At 42.1% G+C, this 22706-nt stretch overlaps 1 protein-coding gene across 1 annotated transcript in view; it reads left to right on the forward strand.

The window, feature by feature from the left end:
• Positions 1 to 22706, forward strand: part of TAF4B (TATA-box binding protein associated factor 4b) — a 51237-nt gene that overhangs the window by 21268 nt on the left and 7263 nt on the right. The window contains exons 9-14 of the mRNA XM_079982670.1: positions 1197 to 1302; positions 6344 to 6513; positions 9437 to 9567; positions 10729 to 10854; positions 12973 to 13029; positions 19470 to 19577. Coding sequence (XP_079838796.1) covers positions 1197 to 1302; positions 6344 to 6513; positions 9437 to 9567; positions 10729 to 10854; positions 12973 to 13029; positions 19470 to 19577 — 698 coding nt within the window. The remainder of the gene's footprint in view (positions 1 to 1196; positions 1303 to 6343; positions 6514 to 9436; positions 9568 to 10728; positions 10855 to 12972; positions 13030 to 19469; positions 19578 to 22706) is intronic.

The following is a 22706-nucleotide window of genomic DNA, read 5'->3' on the forward strand; positions in this document are numbered from 1 at the left end:
TTTATGAAAGTCTGAAGTATGAATATGTCAATAATAGGTGCCATGATACATGGAAAAACAAATTCCAGTATTTGTTTATGATAGCTGAGCTTTGGCTATCATGATGGTTTTATGATAGGAATGAACCCGGATGAGCCTCGGGCTGCTGAAGTTCCCCTCCTCTCAACAAAGCTCTACTTTCTGTTACAAACCATCTATAAGATTAACCATTTTAGGGTTAAGATGTAACACTACACTGTGAATAAGCAAAAGCTTCTGTTCTGTCTTCTTGGCCACACTGGAAGGTGGCCAGAAGTTTTGAGGAGGAGCAGCTTGCCCAGGCTTGTACCATTTACCCTAAGCTTTCTCATGAAAGAAGGGTGGCGCTGTGGGTAAAACCTCAGTGCCTAGGACTTGCCAATCGTATGGTCGGCGGTTCGAATCCCCGTGGCAGGGTGAGCTCCCGTCTTTCGGTCCCAGCTCCTGCCCACCTAGCAGTTCGAAAGCACCCCTAAGTGCAAGTAGATAAATAGGTACCGCTTCATAGCGGGAAGGTAAACGGCGTTTCCGTGTGCTGCGCTGGTGCTGGCTCGCCAGAGCAGCTTCGTCACGCTGGCCACGTGACCCGGAAGTGTCTGCGGACAGCGCTGGCCCCCGGCCTCTTAAGTGAGATGGGCGCACAACCCTAGAGTCGGACACGACTGGCCCGTACGGGCAAGGGTACCTTTACCTTCTTAGGATATCCTGAATACCAGAAGTGCATTTTCCCAGTGATAGATGCTACCTCTTGAATATTGGCACAGTACTATCCATTGACCCATCCACAACCTTTAAGAAAGATGGCTGGACCTTGCACAGCAAATGTATTAACTGTGCTAAAAGCAGTTGTCTAGAAAATCACTTGGAGAGTTCTCTTAATTACAAGAGGGAGCAGCCTTTGTTAAAGGCAACAGTTACAGATACCTTTGATGTTGGAATATTCTTGGCTATAGCACAGTTGTCCAGGTGTCCATGTCCTGATAAAATAACTTGAGCAGATAATGTGTATGGGAACTGCATTTTGACCTTGAAGCAAATACACAGCTTTCGTTAAAAAAAAACAGAAAAGAAAAATCCTGGACACAGTCTCTCCAGATATCTGTTCTTGGGTGTGCTGTACGCTAAATGTTATTAAGGATTTTGCTTTCTGCTACGGATTGTTCATCTTTTTTTTTTAGGTTCCATTGTGAAACAAATTACCCTGCCAGGAAACAAAATTCTGTCGCTTCAAGCATCTCCTGTTCAGAGAAATAAAATAAGGGAGAATGGAACAAAATCCTTCAGGTAAAAAATAAACAAAGCTGGAAGTTTGTGTACTATGCAAATGCCTGGCTGGGAGGCGGGGTGTGGGGGTGGGTGGGAAGCAAACAGCCACAGAGAATTGAGTGATGCCTAAATAAATATTTAAGATTTCTGATGGGAGTTTTTGCTTCCTTGGTTCTGATGTTTTAGTGCTAATGAAAGGAAAAGCCTAAAAATTGCCCTGCCAGCTGTTTCAGATATTTACATTCCAGACCTTGATTGGGTTATATGCTCCTGAAGTCCAGGCTTTCATTTATCTAGTTGCTAATCCTAGTTCTTTTATTTTGAACTCCTTATCCTGTCTTCTAACTGTCCAACTCATTAAATGAATTTGCACATTGCAAAATATCAGTATTGCTACCTCACTGAAGGAAAATACAATTTAAGTCTATGGGAACTAAAACTTCACACATTTTAAATCTTTGGATTTGAGATTGCTTTATCCTAAGGAATATTGCTTTATCCTAAGCAATCTTTGGATTTGAGATTACTTTATCCTAAGCAATATGAATAAAATGCTTGAACAAATGATACATTGTAAAGTATATGTGAGCGGATTTTAATTGCACACTTAACATTCAAAAAAATATTAATGAAATTAGATAATTGAGTCAATTCTTGTTGGAACACTTAAAGAAAAAGTAATTGTAATACAACATTGTTCCATAAATTATGAACAAAGATTGTATTTCACTGATCCTTGATGAAAATAAGTCAGCTTCATTAATAACTCTACATACCATATTTTTCTTAGTTATTCTGTTGGGGTTTGAGGTAGTCAAATATACTATATTTGCCCATTGCTGATAGATTTAAGCTAATTCTAAGTCGGCAAACTCTTTTCCTTTTAAATAGCCCAGCAGCATTTTTGTAGGGTTCAGAAGGGTATCATACCTGTTAGCTGAATCTCAGGGTTTAATACAGACTTGAGATTTATTAACAGATTTCAATTGAAATCAAATGTGTCTAGTTGTCTGTGATTGTTGGAAAAGAAGCTGTATTTGTTTTCATCACCCTGAAAAAAATCATTTTAATGTGGCCAGTAACTGGAAGGAAAATCCCTTTCAGATTTCTGTTGCGTAGAAGGCTCAGAAGTTGACACATTAGTGTAGTCCACTCTTGGGGCAAAAAGTCACTCCAGAAGATCTTGGCCCCTTCCTTTATTGGGCTCTAGCCTTTCCCCTTAAACTAGTGCCGTGCTACCTTTTGGTGTAATAGCACGAGGATTTAGTACAAGTCTGTGCCATGCATAAAATGTTTTGGGTTTGGGGAGGGAGGCAAGGATGTCAGTGGCATCTTGTGCAGAAGGGGAACCTTTGGCTGTTCAGATGATGTTGGGACTACAACTCCTGCCATCCCTGACCATTAGCCATGCTGGCTGGAGCCGTAGGGCATTCATCTAAGTTTTAGACACTTCAGTGCACATAAGGTAGGCCCAGTAACCCTAAGACTCTGGCAATATCTGGTGGAGGGCTATAGGTATAAGATGAGAAAGCAACTCTACTAATTTAGTGCTAGTATACTATGGCAGGGATGCGGGTGGCGCTGTGGGTTAAACCACAGAGCCTAGGACTTGCCGATCAGAAGGTAGGCGGTTTGAATCCCTGCTATGGGGTGAGCTCCCGTTGCTGGGTTCCCTGCTCCTGCCAACCTAGCATTTCAAAAGCATGTCAAAGTGCAAGTAGATAAGTACCACTCTGGTGGGAAGGTAAACTGTGTTTCCGTGCGCTGCTCTGGTTCACCAGAAGTGGCTTAGTCATGCTGGCCACATGACCCGGAAGCTGTACGCCGGGTCCCACGACTGGACCTACTATGGCAAAAGACTGTAGCAAGGGAGCTTTTCCCCTCCAAATATGGAAGGTTAGGGTAGCTACTTTAGCTGTAGTTCAGGAAGTTTCTGTTCTCACTACTACTTCTAAGTTGTAGCATAAGGTCTTACATCACAGCAGTTAGCAGCATCAAATGCTCTATTGAACTTCTACCATATAATTAAAACTGAAAGATAACTGTGATAATTCATGGCTGTTAAGGAAGATTATTTCACTATCTCTGTCTGCAGATTCTAGCTGGAAGTTACACTACCTACAAGAGACTATGTACTTGGGGGTTGGGGGACTTAATGCTTTCCCCAAACTCTGGTCTGTGGACCACATAGAGCTTCATTCACATGGTCCATGGGCTGTCTGTGGTTGAATGTGGAAGGTGGTGCATCCATCATGTTAAATATTCATATTCATTTTAATTGCTATTTCTTGGTTTCATTTCTTACATTGCGTTACAATTTGAATTCTATGGAATTCAAATTGTAATGCAATGACATACAATATATGGGAAATAAAAATATGATCAAAATCATGCATCACCTAGCACAGCACATTAAAATCGCTACAACATGCAGAAAACAACAACATTAAGTTGGTCCACCAAGACCTGTTGCAATTTTCAAGTGGTCCATGGTGAAAAGCGTTTGGGAGCCATTGTTTTTGCAGCATCACACTTTGGTAAAAAGAATGGTAATCTGAAATCCTTCATCCTAAAGCTAGAACAATCTTACTTTTGTCCAGATGTCTTAATTTTGCTTTTTACCTGTGTGAGAGCTTTCTTAAATAGAAAGAAAGACAATGAACACAGATGAGTATGTAGCTGCTACCAACCTAATCCTAGATTAAATTTTAAATTGTTCCATGCAGATTTTGATTAGCAGCCTCTGGCTGGCGTCTTACAGGTTTTAGCTCAAGCCTGTCCTTATTTTTAGAACAATTGTGTAATTAAAATAGTGAAAAGTGCAGGGCCAATATTTGAACAGCAGAGGGTGCTGAAGACTTGTTTGTCAAGTTTTTGTGTGTGTTTCTTCATTGAAAAGTTTACTAAATGAGATATACTAAATGAGAAAACCAGGAGGGACTTGCTTCAATTGGAAAGTTTGATTAGATCAGTGTACTCCACACTTAAGGGCATAGTTATGAACCAAACTAAAAAAATGCTTAAGTAGAGAAGCAACTTCTGTAATTGACAAAATAAATGTCCCAGATTAATGGTTTCTGTGGATAATCCATAACTACCACAGGAGGAAATATTATTGATGTTGGCAAACAGTCTGATCCTGGGGACTCGGTCCCAAGCATACCTGCTTGCTAGGTCCTAGTGAAAAGATCAATTCATGCCACCCCCTAATCTTGAGCATGTTACTCAGTGACCCTTAAGTGCATTTTTATTACCATGTTCACTAAAATATGAACAAATGGGTTCAAGACCAATCCCAACAAAATCCCACTTCTTTTCTTTCAATACTTGTAATACTTGTAACTCTTTTTTTGCTTGTTGAAAGGAGTATTTTTCCTTGTGGTACCATATCAAATGCTCTACTGGAATGAACTAGAACGGACCCAGCTTGCATATCAAATTCTCTTAAATATTAGGTTAATTGAACAATTGAACCCATGTTGCAATACACCCTTGTTACTCATTTTGTTGTAGTAGTAAAGTTCCTTTAACCATTACACAGACAAGTTCAAGTCCTTGTTTCTCCTTCATTTCTCTGATAACCTTATTTTTTAAACTAAAAGATCGAATACTTTTCTGACTTGACTGTGCTTATTTTTCTATGCGATCTTGCTCTTGGCAAGCTTAAAGTATTGGGCCTACCTTGAATGAGCTGGTGCTGTGTCCACTGATACACACACACACACACACACACACACACCGTATTTTTCGCCCTATAGGGTGCACTTTCCCCCCTCCAAAAATGAAGGCGAAATGTGTGTGCGTCCCGCGGGAGTTCCCGCCGGGCTCCCTAGGCTTGCGGATAGCAGCCTGCACCCCGAAGCTCAACCTCGCCATTGTTCCCGGACCCGTTCTGGGGGCTGGGGTTGGGGAATTTTTTTTTCTTTATTCCCCTCCCCCCAAAAAAATAAGTGCGCCCTATGGGCCGGTGTGCCCTATAGGGCGTAAAATATGATATATATAAGCTCACCCTGGATCCCCTAGTCTGTGGTTGTCATTGGCTGGTTGTGGCAGAGCAGCTGCAGGCATTATTGGGTACAACCAATAGTCTGGACCCATTTTAGTCTGGTTTCAGACCTGATGTTGGGATGAAATCAGCCTTGGTCTCCCTGAAGGGAGAGCAACAAGCAGAGTGCAACCTTTGTGCTTTTGCTTGATTTCTCTGTGGCTTTTGATACCATCAACCATGGACCTGGACTGGCTGTGTGACATAGGTGTCAGGAACATTGCTTTTTGCCAGTTCATGCTACCTGCAACATCAGTTCCAAAGAGTGGTATGGGGGGATGTTCATCAGGCCTGTGACATTTGTTATGAGGTGCTGCAGGGAACTTGCTTGTTCCCCAGTGCTATTTAACATCTATATGAACCTATTGGAAGCAGTCATCGGGGGATATGGAGCCATGTGTTATCAGTATGCTGGTGGCACACAGCTCTGTTTCTCCACAGTATCTGATCAAGAGCGGCTGTGTGTGGCTGTACTTGTGGGCTGTATGGTGGGCCCCCAACAAACTGAGATTAAGCCCTAACAAGAGAGAGTGGTTCTGTGGGCAAGTGGTTCTCGTGTCCAGGCAATAAGTCAGTTACCTGTTCTAAATGAGGTTGAACTTCAGTGCTTCAAATTGCCACTTTCCCAACAGTTTTCCCTCTGCAGAATTTTGAATTCTTTACAAGGTCGTCCCCACTTTCTTCTCTGATCCTAATCTCCCTACCCACAAAGTCTCTTCAGTTGTTGTTGTTTTTAATGTCTCACTCAGCCCTCAGACTTCTAATCATGGTCAGTGACGACTTTCTCAGGAGCCTTCACTTTCCCGCTTATGTCATTTGTAGAGAACTATGCCAAAGTCGCCAAGTTTACCTAAACATTGAACTTGCAATGCTAAATTCTAGCTAGTGCAGATCAAAGAAATAAAGCAGCCTAGTTAGTGACAGGACCTACGGTCATGTTGGTAAGCACAGTGTTTAATAGAACAGTTTGCCTTTATAACCCAATACAAAATATAATAGAAATTTTGCTTGTAGAGATGAAGATGATATCAACGATGTGACTTCTATGGCTGGGGTCAACCTGAGTGAAGAGAGTGCATGCATATTCGGTTCGAAATCTCAATCAATCGGCGCAATTGTCCGGTCTTGTCCAGAAGAACTCTTCCTTTCTTCAGATGCACTGCAGAAGAAGATCCTAGAAATGGGTGAGAAAATTGGGGGGGCGGGGGTGGGATATTTCAGAATGCAAAACAGGCTGCATAAATCTTAACTTTGACACCACCTCTTTCCTGAAAGTACTGTCGTTGCTCTGTACTGAGTTACGGAACTTGTTTTTAAGCAGCCAAATTTTTAAATAGCAAATTAGCTTGGATCGCAGCAGCACTGAAAGTGAGATTATGAAGCAATATTAATCTTAAAAATGGGAAACTATAGATTTTGGCCAGTGCTTTGCAGTCTTTACTACTCAGTGCTAATGTATAGTTAACACACGTCTGTTTGGTTAACACATGCAGTCAAAGACTTCAACCCCTGCCCAAGAAATCTTGAAGCAAGAAACATGGGAATTGGGTGGATGACCTGTTCTTGCAAGGGCTTCATTCACCCTGCAGGAACAGGTTTGAAGCCTGGGAGTACCTATAGATTCCAGCCTGTCACTGCATCCCCAAGTGCAGTCTGTGTGGCTAGGAGTGTTTATGCTCTTCTTTGGTTTGTTCACCAGCTATGGCTTTTTATGGACTGGGATAGCCTGGCTACAACTGTCCATGCTCTGTTGACCTCCCATCTTGACTACAGCAATGTGCTTTGTGTGGGACTGCCCTTGAAGACTGCCTGGAAGTTGCCACTGGTGCAGAATGCAGCTGCTAGTTTAGTGAGGCAACACAATGTGACTGTCATGAGTCCTGAAAGTGCTGTGCAGGTTGCCAATGACCTACTGGACTCTGTTTAGCGTGTTAATACCAGCATACACAGTGCTATGTGGCTTGGGCCGCAAGCCATCTTGGACCTATAATCAACAGGGGAGACCTGATTTGTTGGTGGCACCCAGTTGATATTTATTGCTGACGGGCAATAAATATCTAGGTGGTGGTTTCCAATTTGTGAAATCCCTTTACTGATGAGATTTTTTTTACTGATGTTTGAGGGTTTTGTTCTATTTCTGAGCAGGCCAGCAATACATCTTTGAAGCAGTAGATCAGAGAGATGTTCCATTAGCCATTGTGCTGGTGCATAGGCTTCTGGGGCCATTTGACCAAGCAGCTATGAGAAGGATAGTGCCCAACTCATCAGCCAGACAGCAAAGAGGGCCAACAGCAGTGCTTAAGGCAAATCCCACTATTGGTACAATTAAATAGGAGGGGATGTTCTAGGGTTGTCTTCCCCTTAAACATCTTTTTGGGTGTGCGTACCTTTCCCCTATGGTTGGGGTGGGGGTAGAAGGTGCAGGTGTGTCTTGGCCACAGGTTGCTCCTGGAAAAGGGTTACTGGTATGTCATGTGAAAGTCTGTTCCAAAACCACCTTGACTTGGATCCCCAGCTTTTCTCCCCTGCCCCAAAATGGCCTCAGCCAGAGGAAGGAGAATGGCAGAAGCATATGGCCACAAACTGGTTAGGTGGCTAGGTCCTACAAAGCCTAAATCATCTAGCTGCAAGTGTTTCAGATATAGAGCACAGACGCTGTTTAGTAACGGGGACTCTGCATGCAAAACCCAAAGAGTTAAACATTAGAAGTGTGAATTTAATACTGTACAAGTAGCATTTTTCATTGTCCTTCATGGATGAAACTTGGGCACACACCTTGGTTTAAAATTTAGCATGGCCACCAGGGGCCAAACAGAATTGCTTTGGAGGCTGCATTTGGCCTAAGGGTTGCAAATCTGCCATCTCTGCTCTAAACAAATGCTAGTTTTCTTTGTTTTCCCAAATCTCAACATCTTAATTTCCGCAAATGTTTGCAAGCTACCAACAGTGAAGCTGCTTTGCAGAAGTGTAAAGTGCTACCTATAAAGTGCTTTCTACCCATAAACAACTTAATGTAAAAGGTGATCATTTTAATATTAAAACAGTGGCTTGTCTTACTCTCTGCTGAGGTTCGTGATAGTAGCCAGCAACCCCTTGCACACCTATTTTGAGAGTACATTTTATTCTTGGCATGAAATATGCCTTTTCTGCATTAGTATACTTGTTGTTTTAAGTTCTCAAATCTCTGAAGGGGAGAGAGTGCAGGTTCAGGAAAATGCCTTTCGGTCTGCATTTAATAGTAATTTTGCTTCCATGGCACTGAATTGCCTGGGCAGCTGCTACACCTTACGAAGCCTGTGCTGAAAGCAGGGTCTGTTGTCAACCAGAGGAAGCCTTCATTAGTTACATGTGCTACTGCAGAGCACTGCAGAGAAGATGCTTAGCCTTAGTGTAGGGTTCAAGCAGCTTTCCTTAAAGCAGTCTGCCTCTGTGCCATTGCTCTGAAAATATTAGGGGGGAGTGAAGGGATGCAGAACAAGAGAGAAGCAGAGCTCACCCAGGCAAGCTGCAGTTATGGGTGAAGAGAAAAGGGGGCCGCTTTAAGGCCCTATTGGACTTCGCTGTTTTCCAAGCTGTTGCCTTGAGACACTGGGTCAAGCTGCCATATGCTGTTGGCTGGACTGGAGTATGAAAAAGGCCCAGTATGTTGCGAAAAGCTACTCAGTTCATTAACATGTCAAGATTTAACAAGCACTGTGTCAAAACAGGGCAAAACGTAACTGTGCGTGTGGTTTTGTGTTTTTTTTAATTACTGAAATTAACCGAATATGGCACTAATTTCTACAGCTGCTACTACTACTTCCCTTCTCCCAACCACAAGCCTTGATTTCTGTATTCTTATTAACTTTGTCCTATAAATGACCTTGCAAGGAAAGTGATTCTAGGGGCTAAGTGAAACAATGTCTATTTTCTGAAGCTGTAGGCTAGGTTTTATTAATGTAATGTCTAAGATCTTTGAAGTTGTGGCTTTACCAGGAAAATCACAATCTCCCAAACCTTTATTCATAATGGGTATGACTTCCAGGGGGAACAGAATGCCTGCTGTGCTAATTATTTCAATTATCAGCTAGTACTAAAACACGTAATGGATTTTCTCTGCCTCCACAGGTAAAAGCCATGACATTACGGAAGTTAATTCAGATGTTCTGAACTTGATCTCCCATGCTACACAAGAGAGATTAAGAGGGCTTCTGGAGAAACTAACTGTAATTGCTCAGCATCGTACGATGACCTGTAAGGTAAAGGAAATAATCATTAAGCTTCTTGGTCTCCTAACAGTCTTGTTCCAGTCAGTGGGTTTTTAAAAAAAAAATTAAAAAAAGTAATTGTATTGGCGTCCTATATCTAAAATCTGCCTTAAAGTATGCTTCATCATGGACACAGGAGGTTCTTGGCTATTAGGTTGTAAGAATAAAATGCAGTCATGGAAATGGCAATAACCAAAAGGAAGCTAGGTAAAGGTAAAGGGACCCCTGACCATTAGGTCCAGTCGTGACCGACTCTGGGGTTGCGGCGCTCATCTCGCTTTATTGGCCGAGGGAGCCGGCGTACAGCTTCCGGGTCATGTGGCCAGCAGGACTAAGCCACTTCTGGTGAACCAGAGCAGCGCACGGAAACGCCGTTTACCTTCCCGCCGGAGCGGTACCTATTTATCTACTTGCACTTTGATGTGCTTTCAAACTGCTAGTTTAGCAGGAGCAGGGACCGAGCAACGGGAGCTCACCCCATTGCGGGGATTCGAACCACCAACCTTCTGATCGGCAAGTCCTAGGCTCTATGGTTTAACCCACAGCGCCACCCGCGTCCCCTAAAAAGCTAACACATACCAATTCCACCTACTGGTTCATTTAGACCAGTATATGTCTACTTTAACTGGCAGCAGTTCCAGGCTTCTCTCTTAACTAGAGTTTCCAGAGATTCCTCCTAGGACTGTCTACAATCCCAAGCATGCACGCCTGTCACTGGAGGTACAGCATGCTTCCAATTATATGCCCCCATTCTTCCCTGCCTTTAAGTGTCTTCAGGCATCAGTTTAGTTCAGTGCTGGGCCTGTTTTCTGAGCTTGGAAGCTTGAAACTGGACATAGGCAAAAGTGGTTGTTGTTTTTTGTGGCGGGGAGGGTTGGAGCGAACGGCTGGTTTTAATAGCTAGTATAGATAAGCTAACTGAAAATCTGGAAACGCTTTGGAGGAAAGTAGCTCTTAATGGAATTTAAATTTAATAAATAATAAAAAAAGCAGATGCAATCTTGGTAAGCAAATGTGCATTGAATTTATTTTAAACTTGTTTATTACGTTAATGCAAGCTGACTTGCTTTTAACATCTAGGTTGGGGGCCAGTGGTCCATGTTGTATTTTAAAACAACCATAAATTCTCTCTCCCCGCCCCCCGCTTTTTAGGGGAATGACAAGTACACAATAACTAGTGATACAAGGGCCCAGCTTCGGTTTCTTGAGCAGTTGGACCAGATCGAGAAACAAAGGAAGGATGAAGAAGAGAGAGAGGTGTTGCTCCGGGCAGCCAAGGTGAGAGAATTGTTATTTGCAGAAGACTTACGGCAGCTAAATATTCCTAGACCTAGCTGCTGCCAGTTTGCTGCAGCTGAAAGAACTATACAAGCACGTCCATGTAGGGGATGGGTATTTTACAGTAACTGGGTACCTTGAGAAGTTGGACCTCAGAGAAGGGATTCGGGGACTCATGGACTCTGTGGATCCCAAGGTTTACCGAAAAGGTTCAAACTCTGGCAAAGTTTTTCCGCAATAGTGGTCTACTACTCTCCATCTTTCCAATATTTTCTATTATAATAATTTTTATTGTATTGTATTTATGCCCCGCCTATCTGGCTGGGTTTCCCCAGCCACTCTGGGTGTCTCCCAACAGAATATTAAAAACACGATCAAACTTCAAACATTAAAAACTTCCCTAAACAGGGCTCCTGAGTCCAAACATGTTGTAATCTATGGACACTTCTTGCATTTGTGTGTTTTTTGTGTGGTGCCAGTGGGCCCCCTTGACACTTGAAATGCGTAGGAAAGATATCCCATAGGGGAAAAAAAGATAGATGTTAAAAGCAAATAGGAAAACGTCATACACTTTGATAAATATATTACTATTTATCACTATTTCAAAGTTGTTGGTAATAAGCCTATGTCTGGGCTGTATGACTCTAGACCATTTACTGAATGCTGCTCTTGCTAAAAACGGAAATAAGACAGAGCCAAACACTCAAAAATTAGAAGTAGATGGTGGGAAGTTTGTAGCCTATCCTTCTATTATTTTTTGTTGCTTCATGTTGAAGACAAAAATGGATGAGCAGCAGCTAGAGGACACTTCTGCTTCCAATTCTTAAACCACTTCAGTCATCTCCCACCAGACTTCTCAGTTTTTGGCAGCTGGTACCTCTTGCCAGAGACTTCCATATTGCATGTCCATGGGTCTGTGCAGAATTCAGTAGCCAAGCATAGAAGTGCAGGAAGTTATCTCTTTATATAGCTTTCAGTGTGTCTAACTTGGGTATGATGAAGATGTAACTCTAGCCCCCTGCAAACTACTGGGCAGGGGACTATATCTTGGGACAGGTGGATTCTGGCTATGATTTGCAAGGACCCAGCATTAACCTTTGCAAAGGTTGCTGGCAACCTTCCTGGAACCACAGGTCAATGGTGCAACAAATATGAATTTTACCTTTGTACAGTAGGGCAGTTCACACCCACACACCTTTCCCTGTCCTCCGACCAAGCAAGCAGAGTTCAAGGACAGATTCCAGCCAGGCAAAAACTCTCAAGAAGAAGGTATGAAGTAGGACTGGTGATCAGCATGGCCTGGGGAAATGGGTGTTTCCTGGACAGAGTTTTGAGGGTCAGATAGAGGACTAGAGAGGCCACCTTTGGACTCCCCAGGCCTGAGGTTCCCCATACATGCCTTAGAATTAACTTAAAGGGTACATTCCTATTATCCCACTTTACAGATCACAGGGGATGACTGAGCTTTGTGTGGCCTTCAGCAAGTTGCTTATGCACTGAGCTAGGAGCTTCAAGGTTACACCAATTTGCTAATGGACCTAGAAGTCTTTCCTTCCCCTACCGGATGATCCACTGGTAGCTGCCTGGGACCTATTAAACGTAACCTAATATAACTCTTGCAAATGACCTATTTTAAAATGGCCCAATATAGGAACTGAAAAAATAGGCTCCTTAAGGAGGTCTTCTGCACGCCCATCAAATATGGTGCCGGATCTTTTTATTTCCTCCTTGCTGCTTTTCTCATTTTCCCAAGTGTCTGTTGCTGACATGAACATCATCACGCCTAGGCTGGACCTGACTGACAATGTTAGCATCATTTTTAGTTCAAGCTTCCTCTGGGCTAGAATGGAGGCAGCAGTCCCTGATGAAGAGAGGGGTTTTGTGTGTGTGTGTGTGTGTGTGTGTGTGTGTGTGTGAGAGAGAGAGAGAGAGAGAGCGCCAATCTGGCTTGAGGCATTCATTCCCTGCAGCTAAGATTTCCAATCAGAAGAGAAAATTGTAACTTATTAAATATTTAAAGATAATGTTGTGTTTGGGTGCTAGTAATTTCTATTAAACGTCTTTCTTTTTCTTCCGCTCCCCCCCCCCCTTCTTTTCCTTTCCTTTCCTTTTTGATAGAGCCGTACCAATAAAGAAGATCCGGAGCAGCTGCGATTAAAGCAGAAAGCAAAAGAGGTATGACTTTTTCAAATCCCCACACTTTGCCTTTGTATTCTGAGGGAAGGTTGGCAGCCCTCCTCTCCTGGCAATTAGGTCAGGGTTTATTTTGCTGTTGCATACCATTTGCAGAGGCCTTGGGGAAGGACAGGAACTGCTACAGGCAAGGGCAGCACTTCAAATGAGGTCAATGAATTATGAGCTCTTAACATTTTATTTTCATAGTTTACAAAGAACTATTTCTAGACAGGCCTAAACTATACAGCAGTGTGTTTGGTAGGAATATAATGTGGGATTAGCGGGGGAAAAAAGACACTTTGAGATTTAGCATCTGGGACCGTACAATAGGCTACATTTTTCCAGGGTAATTGTTCGTTTTGTAAATCTGATACTGCTTATAATTCTTTGGCTGGGAGGCGGTACTGGGATTTAGTTTTAAATGGAAAACGCCTCTGGCTTTTAATTTTCTGGGCCCAGCAGTTTTCTGTTCTGGAATGGAGCCCTTGTTTCACGCAGTTCATGTTTAGCTGCAGGGGTTTTAGTTTATAGCTTAGACTGGTTAAGCTTTTACTCCCAGAGGCCTCTGCATAGCAACTGCAGAAATCAACAAATAAGTTCATTTATGTCTGCTGCAGCCTCCTCTCAGTAGCTGACTTTTTACATTTCCCAATATCCATTTCCTGACTTTTCTAGCCGGAGAGAAAAAAGCTCCACTAATTGGAGCTTATTTTAATTGAGCCTTAATATTGGATCTCACTGGAGTTGCCCCCAGAGCTACTGGGAACAGAATTAAATGAAAATACCTAAGGTTGAAGACTGTGTGAGTGAGATTTTTTTTTTTTACTTGACCTACAGATTCTTTTCCCCGCTGAATAAATCAAGCCTGTTCACATTTCTGATTAAGGATCTGACAGCAGACAATAATAAAGACAATTGAGGTGTGAGATGTGTGATACAGAGCTGAAGAAATTGGTTTCTATAGTTACTTGACTGATTCCATGCCATTTTTAAGGATCTGTGTGGTAAATGAGTGGTTTTTTTTTTCTGAGCAATCTTTTTCTTAAGTGTGCCTCTTGAACTATCAAATTTGTTGTTGCTTAACATTGCTACGGTTGGCTTCTAAGTGCCAATAGCAGTAGCAGCAGCAGCAGGTTATTTATGAATGCTTTAAAGGGCCCTCGTTGTTTGGATTAATGTAGGAGGAGAGGCAGTACAAATGGCAATCCCGTTAAATGGTCTCGGCATCTATGCACCAGACTTCAACCAAAGTAAAGGAATGCCCACAGAATGCAAGGAGAGCATAAGTGAGGGAATTTGGACCCTCTGCATCAGAAGGTTTCCTTAGGCGCGTTGAGTGGGATTGACGTTATACATCAAAATATACATATTACTTACAACTTACTATTGTTACTTGCCTAATGCTACTTCGTCTCTGCCCCTCTAAGTTTTGCTATCAAGAAAGCAGTTCCCTATAAGATACTCTTAATGGATATTTACCTCTAGTTGTGCATTTTACTACCCTAAACCTTGGGAGGAGTGACTTGAGAATGGTGCAGTGCCCAGTTATGGAAACATTTTGACTTCCTTATACATAACTCCATTAGTGTTCAGTAGTGCTTTAGAGTGCAAAAGGTGAGCTGCCTGCCCCAAAGACCTTACAATGCAAAATTCAGTACCGGGGGAGGGAATTGGAATAATAATTAAAGTAATATGCCATTTCAGTTACGTATACTCATGCCCACACCAGAAGCACATTCAACCGGAGGAGTCACTCTGGTTCTTTTCAGGGTTGTATCTATCAATATTGCATATGCACAACTCCATGGATAACAGTGCTTTGGTACTGTCATGCTGCCTTGCCATCATTTCCCCAGGTAGAAACGGAACTTGAGAGGTAACTTTCAAAGTTGATTTTGGGATGGGAATAACTAAAAGGGATTGCTTTCCAAGTTGAAACCATTCCTGATGATTACAAGTTTGACCTGTTGGTCAAAACAGCTCATCTTTGACCTTCTGGTATTTGTTCTCCTTTCCAATACCACCCTTCCTCTGGCTTTATGGTAAGATTTAGATATTGCTTTCATTCTCAACTCTTACCTGTAGCCAGATGTGGTGGTGGTGGTTTCAACAATCCTCACACTGAGTAGGTAAAATGTGGTTTAAGATAATGCTGGACAAAATTTCAAGATGCTGCAAGTTATTCTAAGTCATAATCATTCCTCATGGAGGCCACGGAGCAAGAGGCAAGGTGTTAACCTAATATCATGCAGTACCCAGGATGTAATGCAGGGGTCAACAAATTTTCCCCACAGACTTTGTGGGGGGCCGGACTGTCCGCAGGCTGGATTTAGAAGGTGATTAGGCCAGATCCGGCCCCCGGGCCTTAGTTTGCCTACCCATGATATGGTGTTTAAATGTTGCTGGACCACTTAGGAAAAGTGGCCACAATATGTAAGGGGACAGTTGCTTGGAAATTTCAGCACTTGCACCTGCCTTCAAAAGATGAAACTTCTCAAATGAGGAGATTAGTTAAAAGGAAGTTGAAGGGGTGGGTCAGGTGGGTCAGACCTCTTCAGGCAGCTTTGAAGTTTCTTTTAAATCACTGCAGTAGTACTACAGACTAGAATGGTGATGAACAAGTGCCAAGAGGATTCAAGCAGGCATAAATGCCAAGGTCAAGGAAGCTATAAATGGGAAGAAGGGTTCCTTAAAAAATAGAAGTCTTATCCAAATGAGGGGGAAAATTCTCATAAATGAGCATAAACTGAAGCAAGCAAAGAAGTAATTTGAGAAGCTGATGGCTGAATACATTCTTTTTAAAAAAATAAACCAGGAACAGGAAAAGCTGCTAAGCCAGTGTTTCCCAAACTTGGGTCTCCAGCTGTTTTTGGATTACAACTCCCATCACCCTTACCTAGCAGGACCAGTAGTCAGGGATGATGGGAACTGTAGTCCAAAAACAGCTGGAGACCCAAGTTTGGGAAACACTGTGCTAGACAGTAAGTTGAACTTTTTGACAACAAAGGTCTAAAAGAGAGCAGGAAGATTGCAGAGTCCATACGTGAATATTATAGGCTGTAAAATGGTGTTTGGTTTTATTGCATTTTTCATCTTGTGTATTTGTTTGGTTTTTGTGTGTGTGTTTGTGTGTGGTTTTTTTTTTTTTTAGAGTGGTTGAGCTAGAAGGGACTTTGGAGATCTAGTCCAACCCCCTGCCTAAAAGCAGGACATACAGCATCCCTGATGGATGCCTGCCCACTTTTGCTTAAGCACCTCCAGCAAAGGAGAGCCCACCAACTCCCAACACAGTTTGTTCCACTGTTAGTGGGGAAGCTGTTGCTATTTGGAAGTTTCTCCTAATGCTTATCCAAAATCACCTTCCCTGCAATTTCCACCTATTATTTCTAGCACTGCTCTTCTGGAGCACCAGAGAACAAGTCTGCTCAATCTTCTGTGTGACAGGTCTTCATATAGTTCAGCCATGTACAACATGTCAATTGCGAGACCTCGGTGGACCGCGAGGTTGTTTCTGGTCAATTGCAGGGCCTTTCTCTGAGCAGCGCATGCGGGGAGATGGAGGGAGGCACGAGGGAGGTGGGGGGAGGTCTGTGTGATGCTGCTGGAAGAGGGGAGGTGGGTTTAGCCTGACTTTCTCAATGGGGAAGGAGGCGGCTGCCAGAGACAGAGGGAGGCGCAAGGAGGAGCTGCTTGGAAAGGCTCCCTTTGATGGGGGCGGGGACAGAAGCAGTGAAAGAGAATCACGGAGCAAGGAAGGAAGCAACTCAGAAGGGAAAGAGTTAACACACAGAGAGAGAAGCTGGCTCCTCAGATCTGTGCAAACTAATATAAAAATATAGTTTGACTTTCCTCACTTGTTTAGTTACTTGTCCATCTAGTAACTATTTGGATCTGTCATAATGATATCCAAATATAGCTACTATATCTGTGAAATAAAGATCCATTTATTTATTTATTTAACTTAAATGACTTTGGAGGGTGGTAGATCACTGCCAGTTTTTGATACTTGTTGATAGATCGCAACCAACTTTAGGTTGGACGTGCCTGATATATTTGAAGGCCACTATCCTGTTTCTCCATTATACTCTCTTCAAGCTAAATATACTCAGTTCTTTGAACAGTTCTTTATGGACGTGGTTTCCAAGCCTTTTGTCCTGGTTGCCTATTGGACACACTACAGGTTTTTTTCCAAAGGCCTCCTTAAACTGTGACACCCAGACTTAACACAGTTCTCTGTTTGGAGTAGGTATACATTTTCCAATAAAACCTTCCATCAGTCCATGAAAGCCACATAGTAGCCTTTGTTCCTATAAACTTTCAGTTGCAGTTGTTCTTTTTGTGGGCTGTTCGCTGTCCCACATGAGAATGCACCAAGTCAGATTTGCACACCATGTAAAACTGCACAGTTCAAAATCGGGATTGAAAGTTCAAGTGGATGAGACAAGAGGAAAGTGCATACAAGCCTGAAACTTTCCATGTCTCATTCATGCCATGAGAGATTAGTTTCCCTTTACATATCAGATGGCATGACAGGTGGTAATAGGTGCAACAGTCATTGGATAGTTTAGTTGCATTTGCATCTCCTGTTGGAAGGGCAACATGGAGAGGAATTCTGCTGGCTAAATTATGAACCTATGAGGGCTAAAGGTTTCAAACCAGCTTCCCTTGAATGTAAAATGGCACTTGAAGGCTGTTTGGGGCCTTCACTGCCCTCTGGAATGTATTATTTCTGTACCTATCAGGTGGATAATGCTTGCTCTGTACCACAGTGAAGTAGATAATGCTTTCTGTTTATTAAAGCACATTAAGTATTCAGAATGCCCTGGTGCATGGGCAAAATAAAACAATAGTTCAAGTGACCATCAACTGTCTATCATCTGAAGAGTTTAAGTGCGTCAAAAGCAACAAGTCAATGTACTTCTTCCTAAACTAAAATACTTGCCCTTCCTACTTGTACTGAAATGTGGTGTGTGTGTGTGTGTGTGTGTGTGTGTGTGTGTCTGCAAGTTTTATGAAAGTGGAAAAATCCAATTTCTGTGAGATGGTAAGGAAATCTTTTCTTAAAACTGAACAGGAGAACAGAGCAGTTTCCCCTTCTTAAAAATTGCTTCATGTGATTACAGCTATGCTGCAAATGCCATTTCACCATTGGGAAGGGCTTAAAAAAATGTGCCTCCACTTTATTTGTGCTTCAGGTCAGATTAACTAAAATGGTTATTGTGTCACCTAGAAACTCCTGACTGCTTCAAGACCAGACTTTTAAAAAACCTATATATTATTATTAAAAAGGCCAGCAGCAACAAAGACCATTTTACAATTTCTGCAACGTTTTCATAGCAATTTGATCTTTACACAGGTTTTTTAAAAAACCTTTGTACTTGTAGCAGATGGAAAAATCGAAGAAGGGAAAATGGGCTTGAAATGCTTTCTGGCTGGCTTCTGATCTCAAGACTTGTGCCTTCTGAGCAAATATATAGTAGTGCTGAGAAGTCTATAGAGTACTAGTCTTGAGACTTGGTGGGACATTGCTTCATCTGGTTTAGGGATAAGTAACATATCTATCCTGTGGTTCTCCAGATGTTTTGGATTCCCAGCTCCCATACTCCCTGGCAATTGGCCATGTTGGCCAGGGCTGATGGCAGTTGCAACAACATTGGGAGTGCATGTAGCTATCCCTGCTATAAGCTGCTGTAGCTGAATTCATCCCTCGAGGGATGAATTTAGGGTGTAAAGGCATATGGGAGCTGGTTCACATAGCACAACTGTCTGTCTGCAACATGCAGTAAACTTATTTTTGTGAATTGGCCATGGCAGATTTAACAGGTTGGAACTTGATACCTCCTGTGCAATACTTCTCAGTAGAAGTGATTCATATATTTGCATCTTGTCACAGTGCAGAGTTCTCAAGTATCTTTCATGTATGTATTTGTGATCTGGTGCTAAGAGATGTATGCGGTGGCTACCTGCATTGCTCTAGCCATCTCAGCCTATTACAAATAGCAGCCAGAATGAGGTTTAGGTAAATATTCATAAATCAAAACTGCTTCCTGCAAGACGGAGGAAACATAAGCTAAAATAGTATTAATAGATTCTTTCAGAATAAATTGTATTTTTAATAAAGGAAATGGAGAATGGGATGCTTAATATTAAAGAGATTATTACATACTTTCTTAAATGGTAAATGTTCCACTGAAGTACGTATTTTTTCCCAAAACAAATGTATAGTGACCTATAGAATGATGTCCCTAAATATGCTTCTTGTTGAACCTTTTTATTGCTATACAAATGGGATAACAAGCAAACAAGAACACACTCGGTTCATGAATTTCTAACTGTAGAAGACTGGCCAAGGCTAAGACTAACTGACTCAAGTTGAGCCGTGACTTTCAGGGTACTGCAGACCAACCTACTCATAACTTCCTCTTTTCTTCCTAAATTAGTTGCAGCAATTAGAACTTGCACAAATGCAGCAAATGGAGGCTAACCATGCAGCTCTGGCAGCCATTGGGCCAAGAAAAAAGAGGCCACTGGATTCATCCGGACTAGAGGTACGTGCAGTAACCCTTCTTGGTTTAGTATCTTCCAGCTGAACTGTGTTTCTGTTTTGTATATTGTTGGAATTTCACGCGACTTGATATTTATCAGTTTTAGCGGCAATGAAGCAGCCTCTTGGCATCCAGAAAAGTTCTGCATGATTATGAGTTGTGTTCTGAAAAGGAATGGTGTTTTACTACTCCTGTAGTAAAATGTAGCAAGAGGACAAGGGTGGCTAGTGTCTTTTCCGTTGGCTGTGGTTGTGCAAATGTCATGGGCATCATTTGTATGATATCTAAGGCAAGCCTCAGGTCTTTTCCCACCTATCTTGGATGTCTCACAGCATTTCAGAATTCTCATCCTGAATCTCATCTCTCTCTCTCTCTCTTTCTCTGTATAAGTTCCCAAATAATGAAAGAAAATCCATTTGCTCTTGTTATCCCACCTGCTTCTGCATGATGGTGAATGGAAAGTTCCTGGGTTTCCGTCAGTCGAGAACTCTTCTTCTGCCTAACTATTTTTGTTGCTGTTAAGTCTAGATATAAAACGAATATTTAAAAAAAGCTAGAATGATCATCTGAATACATTTCACCCCCCCCCATTATAAAACTAGCCAGCTATTTCAAAGAAATTTAAAAGTTCACTTGAAACACCTATTTGCCTTTGCTAACATGGCGTACTCCCGATGAGGTTGGACTGGAGCACCCATCGCCTGCAAATGGAGGACACCCACACGGGATGTTTAAAACCAATGGCTGTTCCCTAACAATGTTGCCCAGAATTTTAAGGATGTTCAGGGGACAAGTGAGCTCTGGTATGATATTTTGCTTCTCAGGGCAAGAATGGTGGAATAAATTTTTGACTAGCCAACAAAAGTGAATCAGTCCACCAACAGGGATATTATCTTGCCTTTGAGCTTGGGTGTGTGCCTTGAAATTTTAATAAATTAGTGGCTATCTTCTTGCAGCCTGTAGAATGAGCTTTTATCTACCTTAATTACTGCTAAAAGATTTAAAATCATGAGCTTGGTATAACAACTTTCCCAGGTCCCTCCCTTAACCATTCGGCTTTCATTAGGTAAATCATGGTGTTTACTATTAAGTAGGTGAAGGCTACAGCAGAGCAAGGTAGTAATTATTCTTAGCTTTTACTTTTCTATAATTCTAGAGGATAATATAATGGCTGCCCCTTAGACATATTCTTGCTGTCACTGATGCTGTTCCTACCTTATTAAACACTTGTGCTGTAACCCTACATAACACTAGATGAAAATGCCAGTGGCAATAGAGTTATACATCAGAACAATAGCATCCAACATTTTGTGCAACATAAAGGGAAGCACTCATTAAGGCATGCTATGCCTACACTTTGCATCTTTATAAGGGTGTCTATAAAATATGTAGCAAGTCAGTTAATTCATTTGGTTTCTAAGCACCTACGAGTGATGCTCCAAACATAGCAGAGGTGGGGGACCTGTAGATGTTGATGGACTCCAACTCCCACCATCCTGGCCTTTGGTCACATTGGGAAGGACCTGTGGGAGCTGGAGTCCAACAATATCTGGAGGCATGAAGGACCCCTATCCCTGCACTACAGAAATTAATCCAGGTTGGCCAGAGTGGACTTTCAACAGGGAGGGACAACCAACTGCAGCTCACCCACAAGTGTAGCTGTGAAGTGGGAACACAATGTTGTGTTAAGACTTAACAGTTTTAGGTGTATGAAGAATATATTTTGGTATTCAACTACAAAAAAAGCAACATGACCCAGGTTGAATATTTGAGTGTGATGGGGCCTGCTTTCTTGAATATAATTTTGCCAAGTAATTTGAGACAGGCCATAACTTTAATATCACTAGGTATGGGAGTGGGAGAATGTGGCCACCAATATTTGCCAGCCCATGCTGCAGAGGCTTAGATTTCTAACCATGAGAGGAGGAGTGGCATGTGTTGTAACATTATTTTACGGTACACAAATCTCTGGGAACTTTAATCTTTTACATAGATGCTGGGACTTCCTGTGCAAATTCCTTTTTAGTTTGTCGGCTATTAGAGTGCTAAAGGGTCCAGCCACTAAGCAGTTTGTTCCAACCAGTATTGAAGTGTTCTGGTTCTTTGCTGGGGTTTAGAAAATGTGAGGTGTATTGTAAATGGATCTGAAGAGTTATGACTGTAAAGTAGTTTTTAAATCAAATAATCTCTGAGAAATCTTTTTTTTATAGAAGCAGAATGCTTGCAGTATATGCATAACAAGGAAAGCAAAACATCCTGATGAGTAAACAGTGTTCTGTTCAGAGATGAAAGGATGGCCTTGAAATGGAAGAATATGGCTTGGGGGCCTGTACACACTAGGAATCACCAAAAGCATATTTTGAGAAAACATGTCTAATTTAAATATGTAGAACTATATCCATCGAGTGCAAAGATACTTATTTTCTAAAGCTGTTAAATGTCAAAGAGCTTAAGCAGTTTGACACACATCTGACTGTTTCCAGTTATTTATCTTTCTATAAGTGTTAAATAAAACTAGTGGTAATGCACCAGAAGCATGCATTTAATTCATATATATACAGTTATATGGATAGCTAAAGCATCTTTTTTTTCGGGGGGGGGGAGTGAACTAGTTTATGTTGCTCATGCCCCTCCCAGCGTGCCAAGTGTTTTGGGTAGATATCTCCTGGGAAGGTTGCCATTATTACCTGAGGGCCAGGTCACTTTTTCCAGACTTCTCCTTGGCACTTTCCTGTGAAAGCAGTTAAACTCTGCCCAAGGAAGTCTTCCCATTCATTGCCACATATAGAACATTAGTTGGTGGTGACGTTCCAATCCCAGGGTTCCTATGAGTACCCTCTTCTGTGTTGATGCTGCCATTTTGACTGCATAAGCCTGGACACTCTTCTCCTGAAGATTAGAGGTTTGAAGCAAGATTTACCTTTTGATTTGATTCTTCAAAAATCACATTTGCCGCACTGTGCCTATATGTTCATATCTATGTGAAATAGGGTTGATAGCTATCTCTTCGGTATCAGTGTGTGCACCATACTTGACACTATTGGTGCATTGGCAAAAACTATGGGGACAACCAGGTTGTTGCCATGATTGTGGAGCTAATGTTCTGTACTCCTTAACACAGGCACAGGGTAG

Source organism: Podarcis cretensis (genome assembly GCF_951804945.1).
Source record: "Podarcis cretensis genome assembly, chromosome: 7".
NCBI lineage: Eukaryota > Metazoa > Chordata > Lepidosauria > Squamata > Lacertidae > Podarcis > Podarcis cretensis.